The sequence below is a fragment of the Aulonocara sp. 'chitande type north' Nkhata Bay genome, linkage group LG16 (assembly GCF_057382095.1).
Source record: "Aulonocara sp. 'chitande type north' Nkhata Bay isolate Kocher_YH1m ecotype deep benthic linkage group LG16, A_spYH_male_GT1.1, whole genome shotgun sequence".
In the NCBI taxonomy this organism is placed as follows: Eukaryota; Metazoa; Chordata; class Actinopteri; order Cichliformes; family Cichlidae; genus Aulonocara; species Aulonocara sp. 'chitande type north' Nkhata Bay.
Genome location: NC_141359.1, coordinates 11,362,512 through 11,376,620, shown reverse-complemented (window position 1 = coordinate 11,376,620; position 14,109 = coordinate 11,362,512). Strand labels below are relative to the sequence as shown.

Genomic DNA, 14,109 nt, shown 5'->3' with positions numbered 1-14,109 from the left:
TAAAGCATTGCCATTGTGGCTTCAGAGGCTGTTCTCAATTGGCTCATGCAAAAGAGTTTAATGAACCACAAATGTAGGAGCCCTTCTCACTCTGGGCCATAAACTGAAAACAATCGCTAATCCAACAAATGTATGAACTGCTGAGAGAAAGAGTCCCCGTCATTACAGAAACAAAGAGCCAAACATTATAATCTGTATTTAAACAGTAAAAGTGTTTCCATAGCAGGTTTATGATTTTAAGCACCACTGGATTCCTGCCAAATCTTAGTTTAGCTCATTGCATCACCACCTAAGCCGGGAACTGTAAACAGGCCATTTGGTTTGTAATTTTTGGCCAATAATTAACAGAAATAAGCAGTCACGTAATTTTAAGACCAATGGAACGAGGACAAATCCAGTCTTGGTTTTGAACTCAGGAGGAAATTTGAGAGCTTTGTGCTTTTGAAATGTCAGTGGACTCATTTGCGGAAACGTTGCTGGGTTTTGGCCCTGCTGAGGACACAATGAAATGAAACCTATGGGAAACATTTTTTAGATATTACTCCTCAGTAAAGACCTTCCACCATTTAATCTCCAACCTATTAGCCTTTAAGTGGCTGCAGCAGCAGCAGGCTTGACAATCTGAGTTGTTAAGGTGTTAATCTGAGTTGACTGATTATCAAAAAAAAAAAACCCCACATAATTCAATTGACTTTTACAACAAATAAATTCCTATATATTTATGAGGTTGGAAAATAATTCTAGTAAAGTGAATGTACAACATCGTCATCAGCAAAACTTCTACTTGCAAAAAGCAAAGGCCTTGACTGCTCACGTGTGCCCCCCCAACCCATCACAGCAACTTCTGCAATTTCATACTATGGACTTGTCATTGACCCCAGCTCCTCTTCCCAGACTGTGGAGAACATTTTCCACGTGTCTTTTCTGATCAGAGTAAGGCTTTAGTGCCTCCTGGTGACTGTAAGCAGGCGTGACAGTTTCATTCGCAGAAATGGCTTATGTATAAAAGAGGTTAATAGTTGTTCCAGCAGTTAAAATGTATTGCTTGTACATTTCTGTGTACCACATAGTGAAGGTATGTTTTATCTGGTGTATGAGGCATGTTTATCTTAGCACAAAGAACAATATTTTGTTGCACCGCTATTATCGCAAGGTTTGGGTGTGATCATATAGGCTGTGACGCCACGCCAAAGGATTTCAGTGAGCCATTTGCAGAAGTCTGGTTTTTCTACTATCTGTACAAGGTATTTTTTTATAATTGTGTGTCTGTCCAACTAATCAGAGAGCTCCTTACATCCCACAGTGTGGCTAATTTGCATTGCAGCAGGATTATTAAAATGAAGTTGCTAATCCAATAGTTAATCCGTGAGCTAATCTGTGAGAAAACAGGAAAGAGAACTGGATTTTAAAATGAGGAGTGGGCTCGTCATATTAAATTGTATTTTTAAAAAACATTTTGAAAATCTCTTTTTTAATGTGGAATTCAAAAATGAATTTACAAATGCAGAATTTATTCTAGAATTCATTATTTAAGCACAGAACACTTTATTTCGATGCGCATGGCTCTTGTGGTCCTCCATACCAAGGAACTTGAAAAACTCCACAGTAGATACTGGGCTGTCTGATGTGGTGGGGGGGGAGCAGTGTTGATGGATGTCTCCTGAGGTCCACTGTCATCTTGTCTTAAGCCTGTTCAGCTCCAGGTTGTGCTGACTGCACCAGACTACCAGCCACTCAACTTCCTGCCGGTATGCAGACTCATCACCATCCTGAATGAGGCCAGTGACGGTGGTGTCATCTGCAAACTCTTTAGCCTGCAGCCCTTCCAGTAATGCTGGTCTTTTAGTAATTACCAGTGTATGCTCATTGTCAGCAGGCTCACTGTCAAAAGGCTCATTGTCAACCATGAGGTGCATGGTATTGTGTCGTTTGGCAGCTTAAATATGTGTTTTGCGACACTAACACTGGGCATTAACTGTTTTTTGTGCTTTGCAAAGTAAAAAGGAAACTGACTGTTACTCCACAGAGCACACCAGAAAGTCCTCAAATAATGGACAACAGTTCTTCCCCAGAGCCCCTTCCACAGCTGTCAAGCACCTCTACCCTCCAAAAAAATATCTAGGGTGAAGCAAGAAGGCAAGGACAAAGAGGATTTGAGGGCAGCCTCTGATACCAAGGCTGATCTAAGCATGGACAAAAATGTAGAAAAAAATAATCTGTTGGGGGCTTCCCATTATGCATGATGCGTGAGGAATGTTTCCTCTTCATTATTGTAGGGTCTTTCCCTTACAGCAGAAAGTGCCTTGTGGTGACTGTTGTTGTATTTATATAGGTAACATTTAATTATCTGAAGAGTGCTTCTAAGAAAGTGACTTCAAGATATATTACGTTCAGTTTCAGAACTTTAAAGTCACTTCAACTTTATCTTAACTCAGCTCTTCACATCTCAATGCAAAATGCCCACTGGTGACCATTTACAACTTGAACAATTATCAGTGTGTTTAAGCTGACTTTGACAGTAACATAAATTAACCTAAATTAAACCTAATTTAGGTTAATTTAATTTAACCTAAATTAAATATAGATGAGTAGTAACGTGTTAAAAGTAACATGTTACTGTAATCCGATTGCTTTTTTTCAAGTAACAAGTAAATTACGATTGCAAAAAAGAAATTAGATTACTGTTACTTTCCCATAAGCACGCTGCGTTACTGCATTACTAAACTGTGATTTTGTTTGTGAGACTGTCTCATGACAATGACGTACGAGTGTGCAACATCCCTGACAGCACCAAATGTGTTTAGATCAACAATCGATAATATGGAGTGCGGAGAGAGTACGACCATGCTGCGTTTAAAGAATGGAAGTACGGGCATTACTTTGAGTTTGATTCCATAAAAAGTGACAATGAAAAATTACGCTGCCACGGGAATGTGAAATTCTCAGAGAAACCCCTGGACCCCCAATGACGTGACCACTGCAGCACCAGGCAAACCTCCACCGGCCCCATTCCTGTTAAACAGGTGAAAACAGACTTAAGAATGACAGGACTTGGTGCAGCTGAATCTTCGATTTTATTTATTTATTGCTGTTTTCCTTGAAAGAGTGAGGGTAAACACAAAAGTTTTTTTATTTTATATGCTGTAATATGCAGAAAATAGGTTTAAATATTAAACAAATTTCTTCAGGTCAGAGCATATAATTAAATTTTTGCTTGATGCAATGTGCATGAAGTTAAAAGATTAAAACTAATAAAAGATGTTTTAAAAATAGACTTATTCATTTGATTACATTTTATATGATATCATTTATATTGCTTTATAACATATTCAAGTTGTGTATCATGTTTTTTAAAAAAATGGCTAAGTAATAAAGTAACTAATTACTTTTGAAAATAAGTAATCAGTAAAATAGAGTAACTGGATTACTTTCTTGGAGATGTAATCACTAATTAGTAACTAATTATTATTTTCAAGTAATTTTACCAACACAGAATAACACATTTCATTGTTTACAGACATATTGTGGATAACACTTTATAGGGACAGATCAGCTCAGAGTATCGCCATACAGGCTTGTCCTTTGAATGGGCTCCTTGAAAACACATGAAATTCCAACACGAACACGCTTTCGGCTCATAAAACACGCCCACGCTTCCTTAACCAGCGAGGCGTCAGACGTAACCAGTGACGTCACGTGCGCGTGGAGAAGGTAGCTGGATTTCTTAAAACGCGACGCGCGCTCGGCGCAGGACGTCCCGCCACTGCAGATCGACCAATAGAAGCCGGAGTTACTATCCCGACTAGTTTAAAGTTGCAGGAAGACTACTAATGTTTACACTCGATACGCATTACACGCCAGTCCTGCGTTGTGTGCGCTGTTGTCGTGCTGAACGTTTTACTTGCAGAAATGGCCTCCGAAAACAAATCGTGCAAGAATGAGGACGTGCTGGAGATCGTTTCGAAAGATAGTGAGGTAGAGTTGTGTGTTGACGATTCTTCGTCAGAAGACGAAGATCTCATCCAGGTAGACAAAGAAAATAGCAGCGATTCGGGCTACGAAATACTGCTGCCCCAAAGGTATGCAATCTCTGGTTTATTGGTGAATGCTTTTTATCTTTTTGTCTTGGTGCACGGTCAGTCATCCAGTGTGGAAATCCCAGAAAGTGGATTCTGTTCATTTGGACATCGCGATTTCAGTGGGAGAAAAGTTTCATTACTCATCCCAGTAACTTGAATTGAATTTCCCCAACCTTATCAACAGTACATTTGATAGTGGCTGAAACTAGCACCACTGACTTACAATGCGCTGTGAGGTCAGTTTCTTGATCATTAATATGCAAATTGTCAGGACCATTAATCAATGATCATGAGTATCATTCACAGAGAACTGGGGAAAGGCTGCAAACACAGGAAGTGAAAGAGGCTAATTGCACCCACGTTATAATCAATCTAGTCACTTTTGGCCAATTAAACTATTGTATGGAACTGTGATGTCATATTTCTTACAATTTCTGCTCCCCTCTTGGCAAGATCTGTCTTGGCAACAGAGGCAGAGGCAGACATTTGATACACCCAGGGCTTAGCCCTAAAGGGTAGTATGCATGTGGGATTGGGGGAGGGGGTTAGAAATGACTGAAAGATTGGGCTCTGTTTTGGGTTTTGTTCAAAAAAGAATGGCTTCATGTAGGGAAAATATATATCAAGTATGCAGGACACCTTAAACTAGTTTTTTAATTAAGCAGCAAGGCAGAACAAAGTCGGGGCTGTATCAAGACACGAGGACTAAACCCCAATTCAACCAGACCCAGAACTGATCCGGAATTAAAACAGAACTACAACAGTTCAAAATCAGGACTACTTAGGACTTAACCAAGACAGAACCAGAATCAAATCTAGATGACAGTAGCACTAAAAATCATCATAGACCTACACTACACTTATTTTTTAATTCTACCAAAGTCCACTATTTAGATTGAGAAAAGTTTATATAATTATTTAGCCTTGTTGTGCAAACAAGCCTGCATAACTTAATAAATGTAGAATTTGAAAAATAACAAACCTAAAAAGAAACACTAGGTACGAGATACATGAGTAGCTATGATACGGTGATACTTTTGGTAAACAACCATTTGACTAACATGTGTGTCTCACCTGCTCTTGTTCCCTCTCTGTTCCTCTCTCTCCCTCTTTGTGCTGACAATCATCAAATATACAGTTGAAAACCGGATATTTATGTACTCTTCAGATAAAAACACAAACACCTTTTTAATTGTAACATCAAATCAGACTAAATGTTTATTTTTTTTAGATTGATAAATATAAAAAACATTTGTTAACTTTAAGAGTAAAGAGAGAAACTATCTGTATTTCTTAATTGTAAATGGCACCAAATTGTATTCAGAATTGAGCCACACTTATGGAGCTCCACAGTTCTTTTCCTGGTGTTTTAGTTGATATCTCTTGATTTTCCCATTTCAAAGAAACAGACTCTGTGTTTTGCCTTATATGCATCCACAGCTGTGCCACCAATTTACTCACATGGACTCTACTAACCTATCAGAAGCTTCTTCAGCTCAGAATGGAATCGTCTGGAGTTTTCTTATTAATTAACAATAAACTTAGTGTATATGTGCTCCTAAATTTGATCAAAGTGATAAAAAAATAGACGGCTCTCAAAAGATATTTCAATATTTATTTATCCAAAACAAGTTTACTCTGAATTGATGTTGTACAGTAAAAAAATGTTCTTGTGTTTTCCATAAAGTGTATGTAAATATCTGGTTTAAACTGTGGATATACTGCTGTGTATTGAAGTTCCTCTTGTTTTGCATAGAAATATACTGAACAACATACAAAGCATAATATATAAAATAACATCAATCAGAGTTTTTTCTTTGAAAGAAGCTCCTTATGTCCATTCTTGTACATTACTGAAACCGATTTATTTAGCCGTGGAGGGAAACAACTGAATATATGAAATAAACACATGTAAGCTAAGACTCTAAAGAAACAGCATTGTTGTTGTTCGGCTTTTCATTTCGCCATTTGTTGATTCACTTGAAGAGCAAGTAACGTAATATGGGTCAAGTGATCAGTTTGATATCAATCTTTTGTGATTCACCGTCATATTTACATTATTTGTACAGTATGAATGATTTGCTTTGGTACCTGCTCAAACTTCAGTTCTCCTCTGTCTGCCTGGCTCCGTTTCTCCAACAGCGCACTCGCAGGCAGCAGCTCCCCCCGCCCCCTCGCTCAGTCGCTTAGTGTCTGAGCATACCAATATTACACAGTGTGCACTATGTGCTTCGAATATTGTGTGTAGTTGTTGTTGTTTTATACAGTTGTCAGCCAGGCATGTAACTATGAAAACACTCCAGAAGACCCCGGGCTTCTGACAAAACAACCCGGGCTTAAGCCCAGTAAGCCCCCCCCCCCCCCCCCCCCCCGGTTGGTTGTCGGTGACAACCAAATAATTAAAAGGTGTATATAAAAGTCACCTGAACAAATATTGTTTGTACCTTCTAGTTTGTGATATGAATCTTCTTTCTCATCCAAATGACTTGATAGCATTCATGAGAGATATGTTTGACCTGCTGCTGGCCGATAATAGGTCAACAATTCATTTATAATAGTTAAAATTCCCGCAATCATTTTTTGGCAAATACCGGAAATCCATTTTTGGCACAACACCGTTATTGGCGCAAGAAGCCGCTATTATCCACTGATCAATGGTCGAGACAATTTGCATGTTAGTGATCATGAAACGGACTTCACGGCCCGTTGTTGGGCAGTGGTGTGAGTGCTGGTCATTATCTATGTTGTATTTGTTGATAAGGTGGAGAAATTCAGCTGAGACTGAAGAAGTCTTTTAGACGAGTAGTGAACCTTTCTCCCACTGAAAACTCCACGTCTAGAAGAATCTAATCAACTTTTTGACCTTTATGTTTGTTTCATTAGTGATGATGACGACTATGAGCCCCTAAGTCCCTCATCCCCTGCACAGCCATCAGAGCAATATCATTCCCAAGCCACACAATCTACCTCAGCTCCCACTGTCCCCCAGTTGCCTGAAAGGTATATAATCTTAATTTTACTACTCCTTATAAAGTTAAGTTTTTCATAGATTTTGAATAAGTATTCTTTATTTACCACAGCAGCAACAATGATGACTATGAACAACCTCTGCAAAGCCCGGCCAAAAGAAAAGCTAAATTGAAGCCTGCTAGGTCTAAGGCTCGGAAGAGTGGGCCTCCTGAACAGGAAGAAATGTGGCATAACAAAAAGGAGGAGGACAGAAATCCTGAACCCTTCAAGTTTATGCCCTCCAGGGTACCTGGTCCTACATTTAACAAGACGGCATCATGGTCTCCACTTTCGCTCTTCCAGCTTTTCTTTAGTGTACCTGTTGTACAGACAATCATTCAAAATACCAATGCCAATGCTGCGAGAAGGAAGGCAGCTGGTGTAAAGTTTCAATGGACTGATCTGACAGTGAAAGACTTTTACGTCTTCTTGGCTATTATTGTTTTCACAGGCCTTGTAAGTGTACACCACAGAGCTGACTACTGGAAAAGAGAATGGCCATACAATTTTCACTTCCCCCAAGAATATATGTCCAGGAACCGTTTTGAGGCCATCGTGTGGTCATTGCACCTCTCCAACCTGAAAGACGACGAGGAAAACAAAAAAAAAAAGAAACACCCCGCAGTACGATCGGCTTTTCAAAATCAAGCCGCTCTACGACCAAATCGTGAATGCCTGCAAAGCAAATTTCCAGCCTTACGAAAACATCTGCATAGATGAGAGGATGGTGGCATCTAAGGCTAGAATTAGCGTCAAGCAGTGTATGAAGGCGAAGCCCACAAAGCGGGGATACAAGCTGTTTGTTCTGGCTGATTCAGCATCGGGTTACACATGGAACTTTTCTGTCTACACAGGGAAGAGTGAAAGCAGCATAAGCCATGGTCTGAGCTACTCAGCCGTTTTAGATCTTCTGCCATTTTCTTTGCTTGGTCGGGGCTACACTTTATATTTGGATCATTTTTATACCAGTCCTGTGCTGTTCCAATATCTGCATAAGAATTGCTTTGGCTGCTGCGGAACCATTAAAAAAACCCAGAGTGACTTTCCCCGCACAGAAAAAAATGACTTTCCTAAAAGAGCTGAGAGGGGAGATATGCGCTGGATTAGAAAAGATGAAGTGCTCTTTGTCAAGTGGATTGAGACTCGGGAGATAACGATGTGCTCCACAGTGCACAGGGCCTTCAGTGGAAAGACTGTGCAGCGTAGAGTGAAGGAGGCTGGGGCGTGGTCGGCAAAGCAAATACCTGTTCCTGATGCAGTGCTGGATTATAATAAGAACATGCATGGTGTTGATTTATCTGATGCTCTCATTGGTTATTACAGTGTTCAACAAAAAACAAAGAAGTGGTATAAGACTTTTTTTTATCACTTCGTGGACATTGCCATTGTGAACAGTTTTATTTTGCACAAGGAGATATGCAGGAGCCAGGGTCAGGAGCCGGTAACTCAGAAAAAGTTCTGGGAGCACCTTGCTGTGGAAATGCTGTCTTTTGCTGTAGGCTCAGCACCAGCAGCACCATCGCCCACACTCACCTGCATGCCACGTTATTACGGCAGCGATGCTACACAATCCAGGAGGTACTGCAGGAGGTGCCTGGATGCTGGCATCCCAAGGGTGAAAACACCTATTTATTGTAGGGCTTGCAATGTCCCCCTGTGCCTCACGTCAAAAAAAAACTGTTTTGAGCGCTGGCATGATAAGCAGGAATATTTATCAAGTGTAAATGTGCACTGATGGCTTGCTTCCGCTCTTGTAATGAAACCTAGAATTTCAAGAAATACTCAAATCATTTTGAGGATGTCATTATTTATTTATTTTTGTTAATCAAGAACCTCACCTAATGTCGACTTTTGTCCATGTATTACAGAACAATATGAGCAGAGAAAAATCCCTGTAATGGGCACCTTATGCATCTGATTTGGAGTTCTACACAAAATGTTTTGCCATTTCTAATAGCCCGAGTATAGGTTTAAATACAACACCCAGAATAGGATCACAAAGAATAAAGTCTTTATTATACACTTAGGAGAATCCGTTCAGAATTGTATAGAGCTGTGGAAAAGTATACCTCAGGACGGTCAATCCAGCACTCTCACAGGAGTCACAATATTTTATGTTTTTATACACTGTCAACCTACAGTGCTGGGCTGTGGGCTGAAGTCAGATTCGTATTTAACTTGATTAGGATATGTATTAAATTTATATCCTTAATATATATCCTGAAAAGCCTATAAATGGATGTCCTTATACTGGCATTAGGCTCCTTCTAGCTGCAGGCCTCAATCATTGCATTCTTTTATTTTTATTAATTGAGTAGCAAAATCTGTCATTCTCCCTGGCATCCCTCATCCTCCACAGCTAACCAGGCTGTCAGTAGTGGCTCTTATACAAGAAACCTACATTAGGTGATCTGTGCCATCCCTGAGCAGAGCAGTTTTCACTAAAAAAGTTCATTTTTTTCTGTCCTTGCAGTATACTGTACTATATTCAGCTACAGTAGAAGTGATTCAGATGAACTCAGTCATGGTACGCACCTGGTGTAACGGCTAAATGTAACGAAGCACGTTGAGTAGGTGAAAGGATGGTTCCACAGTGTGCGGCATCAACTGTCAAACATGGAGGAGGAAGCGTGATGGTCTGGGGCTGTTTCGCTTGGATCCAGGGTTGGTGACTTGTACAGAGGGAGAGGCACCCTACTACAGCATTCTGCAGCACCATGCAATACCCTCTGAGTTGCGCTTAGTTGGTCAGGGGTTCATTCTGCTGCAAGATAACGACCAAAAACATAAGTCCAAGCTATGTCGGAACTACCTCAGGAAAAAAAAGAACAAGATAGTAAGCTTGAAAACATGGAGTGGCCAGCGCAGTCTCCAGACTTAAATCTCATTGAGCTGGTTTGGGATGAAATGGACAGAAGATTGAAAGCAAAGCAACCTACAAATGTCACACATTTATGGGAATTTCCACATATGGGAAGAACTTTCTGAAGAATATTTGATTTCTAATGTAGAAAGAATGCAACGGATATGTTCAGCTGTTATATCTGCAAACGGGCACTTCTGGTTCCACCTGCAAGAGAATTTTAGAAAACCTTGGTGTTTTCCCGGACAGCTCTTTTAAACTCGAGAAACAGATCTCAGCTGTGGCGAAAAACAGTTTCTAGCAGCTGCGTCAGATATCTAAAGCAAAGCCATACCTCCCTTTGAAGGATCTTGAAAAGCTCATTCACACTCTTATCACTTCCACGTTAGACTACTGTAATTCCCTCTACTCGGGCCTCCCATCTTCCTCTATTCACCGGCTCCAGTTAGTTCAAAACGCAGCTGCACGTCTCTTTACTGGTACTAGAAATTATGCCCACATCACACCAGTTTTAGCCAACCTACATTGGCTCCCTGTTGATTATCGTATCAATTTCAAAATTCTTTTGCTTACCTTTAAAATTTTAAATAATTTGGCTCCCAGCTATCTATGCGAACTCCTTCATTTGTATATCCCTTATAAGGTACTTAGATCTTCCAATCAAATGCCCCTGATGTAACCGAGGTCTCGTCTGAAGTCCAGAGGTGATCGGGCCTTTGCTGTCGTAGCTCCCAGACTCTGGAATAACCTCCCTCCTTATATTTGTTCCTCCGAGTCCATCAAGTCTTTTAAATTGCATCTTAAAACGTATTATTTTAGTCTGGCTTTTGATTCAAATTAGTATGTTATTTCGTGGCTAGTTTTTGTTTCAAACAATTGTCATTTTGTTTCCTGCCCTCCTTCTATCTGTTTCTTTTTATTCTGTCCTATGCTATTGTTCTGACCGACTGTGAAGCACTTTGGTCAACTTTGTTGTGTTATTATGTGATATAGAAATACATTTTGATTTGATTTGAAGAGAATGACAGTCTATTTGTCTCTTTCCTATTTGGTGTGAACAACCCCTTCGGTAATCTTTTTGATAATAGTGGTATGAGTATAGTATGAGAGTCACAACTCTAACAGAAAAGGAAACAGAGAAAAGCCATGCGGGTAGGAGCTACTCTCCTGAGCTAAGGTCACATGGGGCATGGATACAGCTGAACCCACCCAACATGAATATCCTGAAAGAACTTTGTGACTTTAGAAAAGATAACAACGAATAATATGCGGATATTAAACGTGACTTGAGAAGAGTTGATGCTAGAGTGGAAGAGGCAGAGGGGTGAATCATAGAGACTGAGAAGGTGCTACAGGTGGTGTCATTGTTCATTAAGAGGCTAACAGCGTCAAACTAGACCTGCTCGAGCAGGAAGGCCGAGTATGCAGAGACAACCTTCGGATATATGGAATATGTGACGATGAAGAAGGGTCCGACATGATTAAATTTTTGTACAATTTATTGAAAAACTCCCTGGGCTTTTCCAGTGGCCAATCACTTAGAATTGAAAGAGCACATAGCACTTTGACAACGAAACCAAATGGGTGCGAAAAGCCCAGATCTATTGTCATGAAGTTTTACCCTTTAGGCTTATGAAAACACGCTAGTTATGGGTGTGATTGGTAAGTTTTACAAGGAAGCCTCACTCTATGCAGTATGTTAAAGAAAGACGTGAAAAGGAAGGAAACATTTCAATATGAAATTGAATATGAAACTTCAGTATTCTTTTTCTGCTACTAAAAAATGCTATATTTAGCATTGTGTTTTCTGTGAACCAATATCTTCTTGTTTGTAAAATGACAGTTTATCTGATGGGAAAATACGGTCACAGTAAAGGTTTATTCATGGACGGAAGAAAATCTGCTGTAATCCCCTACTTTACCTCTAGGAGGAAGCAAAACTATTAAAATTAGTTTCTGCTGCTGTTATTTTAGTAAGTCTTATGATTTACTTATTTAATTGGTTCCTTCTGAATTTTTCTTATACACCATGATGTTCACTTGATTTCTGCTTCAGTATAACGAAGAACAATCACAAGCACTTCATGAGATTAAAGAATTTAACTGGGAAAGAAATCAAATTTATGCAGTCAGTATGTACAGTGATGATTCTTCTTCATAACTTCTTCATAAAATTCTCTGTAGCTCTCTGGTGGTCATCCATTCCTGTCTTATCAGTGCTGCAAGCCAATCACAGGCTGTTCACTTGCTTCTTAAGGACTGACTGACTAGATTAAGATTTGGGGAGTTTTCTGGCTGTAAATGTTAATTTGATGATCACCAAATCACTTAGTTATAATTTCTGCCTTGTGACATGTTGCTCCATCATACTGGAAAATAGACAGATCACCACTAAATTCCTTCTGGATTGTTGAAAGAACTTTTGCACCATTCTTAGTTCATGACAGTGTTTGGGGGCAGAATTGTGACTGTGCAGAATCCCATGGATGAAAAGAAACCACACACCTAGATAACCTCAGGATGCTTCACCATTGGCACAAATCATGGTAGCATTTACCTTTCCTCTTTTGGACTGTCAATTTTTTAGAATTCCTTAACAGTCAGAAACGGGCATCATCAGTGAAAACAACCTTCCACTTCTTCTACTGTCCAGTCCTTGCAGTCTGTGCAGCATTTCAGTCTTTCCTTGATGTTTTTCTTGGAGAGAAGTGGCTTCAAGCATCTCCTATTTTATAGAGAAGTCTGTGCTTTCAACTGATGCATGACATCAGTGGACTCACACTTTCTCTTGTGCTATAAGATGATACAGAACTGCTGATAGCTCTTCGTATAGGGCCAAATTGTCATTGGATTTTTCAGGTGAAGTTTACTTTCACACAATGGAGCTGTTTACAGTTCATGAATATACTTTTGATCACCCTGCATTAACCTTTTGCAACAACCACAAGACATAATTGTTATGAGATGCGCCACACATACTATATGCAATATTACTATAAAACTCACAAAAAACGTTTCTTCTCCATGTGACATTACAAATATGTAAAATAAACAATACAAATGTCTTTATACACAATGAAATTACACAAATTTTTCCATAAATGTGCAGAAATTGCTACTTTGTCCTGTATGAAAATCTTGAGGCACACATGGTTACATTGTATATTGCTAGGAAAATGGGAAATTGGTTGAAACATATATGGACTCCATAGCATATAAGATGTTTGTGCAGTTCTAACAATATTTACTTTTATTCTTCAGTCCTTGAACTTAGGCAAGCTTTCTTGCCATTTCTTTAAGCAGTGTTCAGCAATAGTTCTCCAGGCTTCTCGGAGGACACTTAAATCTCTTCTTTGGATGCTGGCTGTCTTATTCTGTCAGTCCTGTCAATACGATCCCACACTGCTTTATTAATGTGGAGGCTAGGCATTACATTGTGTGTTTTTCTAACTATAGCAATGGAAGAGTTTAAGAATCTGCAACTTTTCTGTGTGAAGTTGACCTTGTTGGATTAAACGCACTATGTTGTCTCTATTCTTGAAGGCCACTACTTACAAGAAGGCTTGCCCAGTCTTTCCAATATGCTGCATGTAGATTTTCGAGTTATCTTTTGCGCACTGTGTTCTAAGACAGTCTTTGGGCTTGCAGTCTATGTAGTTAAAAAAGAATTCCTTGTCTGTACTAGTGTTTGACCCCTTAGCAAAGGTAAATAAAATTCACTTTAACTCAATTTATCCTAGATTTCTACAACACCAGGTATGTTTTTATACCATATTTAAAAACGTTTAAAACACTGAGGTTTAGTGTATCTAAACACAATCCTTACAAACTTAAAGCTCAGGTGTCAAAGTGGAAAATGAGGATCCGCACTGAGAGACAGAAAATACAAATAAGGAACTGTGCACTGTGACTCATATAAAGCTACTCTAGAAAGGTCCAAGAATAAAAATAAGGATATAAGCATAAAAAAATCCTCTTTGAGTTTGTTAGGTGGAGACAACCCCAAAAGTCGCAATTTTCCTCTGTAAGCGCTAGATGTTTTAACTGTGTGCTAAGAAGTATCACTGACTTAAAATGGGGTGTTATACTAGTGTGCTAATTTTCATCTGTCGCCACCAACTCTTTTAGGCCTTATCATAATATCAACAAGTTTAACCT

The 14,109-nt window shown here is 39.4% G+C and overlaps 1 protein-coding gene across 1 annotated transcript; it reads left to right on the top strand.

Annotated features, from left to right (window-relative positions):
- The first annotated feature begins 3,884 nt into the window (after window positions 1–3,884).
- On the top strand, window positions 3,885–8,314 carry LOC147311077 (uncharacterized). Its single transcript, XM_086267801.1, has 3 exons — window positions 3,885–4,079; window positions 6,963–7,079; window positions 7,160–8,314. Exons 1-3 carry the CDS (start codon window positions 3,910–3,912, stop codon window positions 7,806–7,808), a joined length of 936 nt encoding a protein of 311 aa, XP_086123927.1. The 5' UTR covers window positions 3,885–3,909; the 3' UTR covers window positions 7,809–8,314.
- The last annotated feature ends 5,795 nt before the right edge of the window (window positions 8,315–14,109 follow it).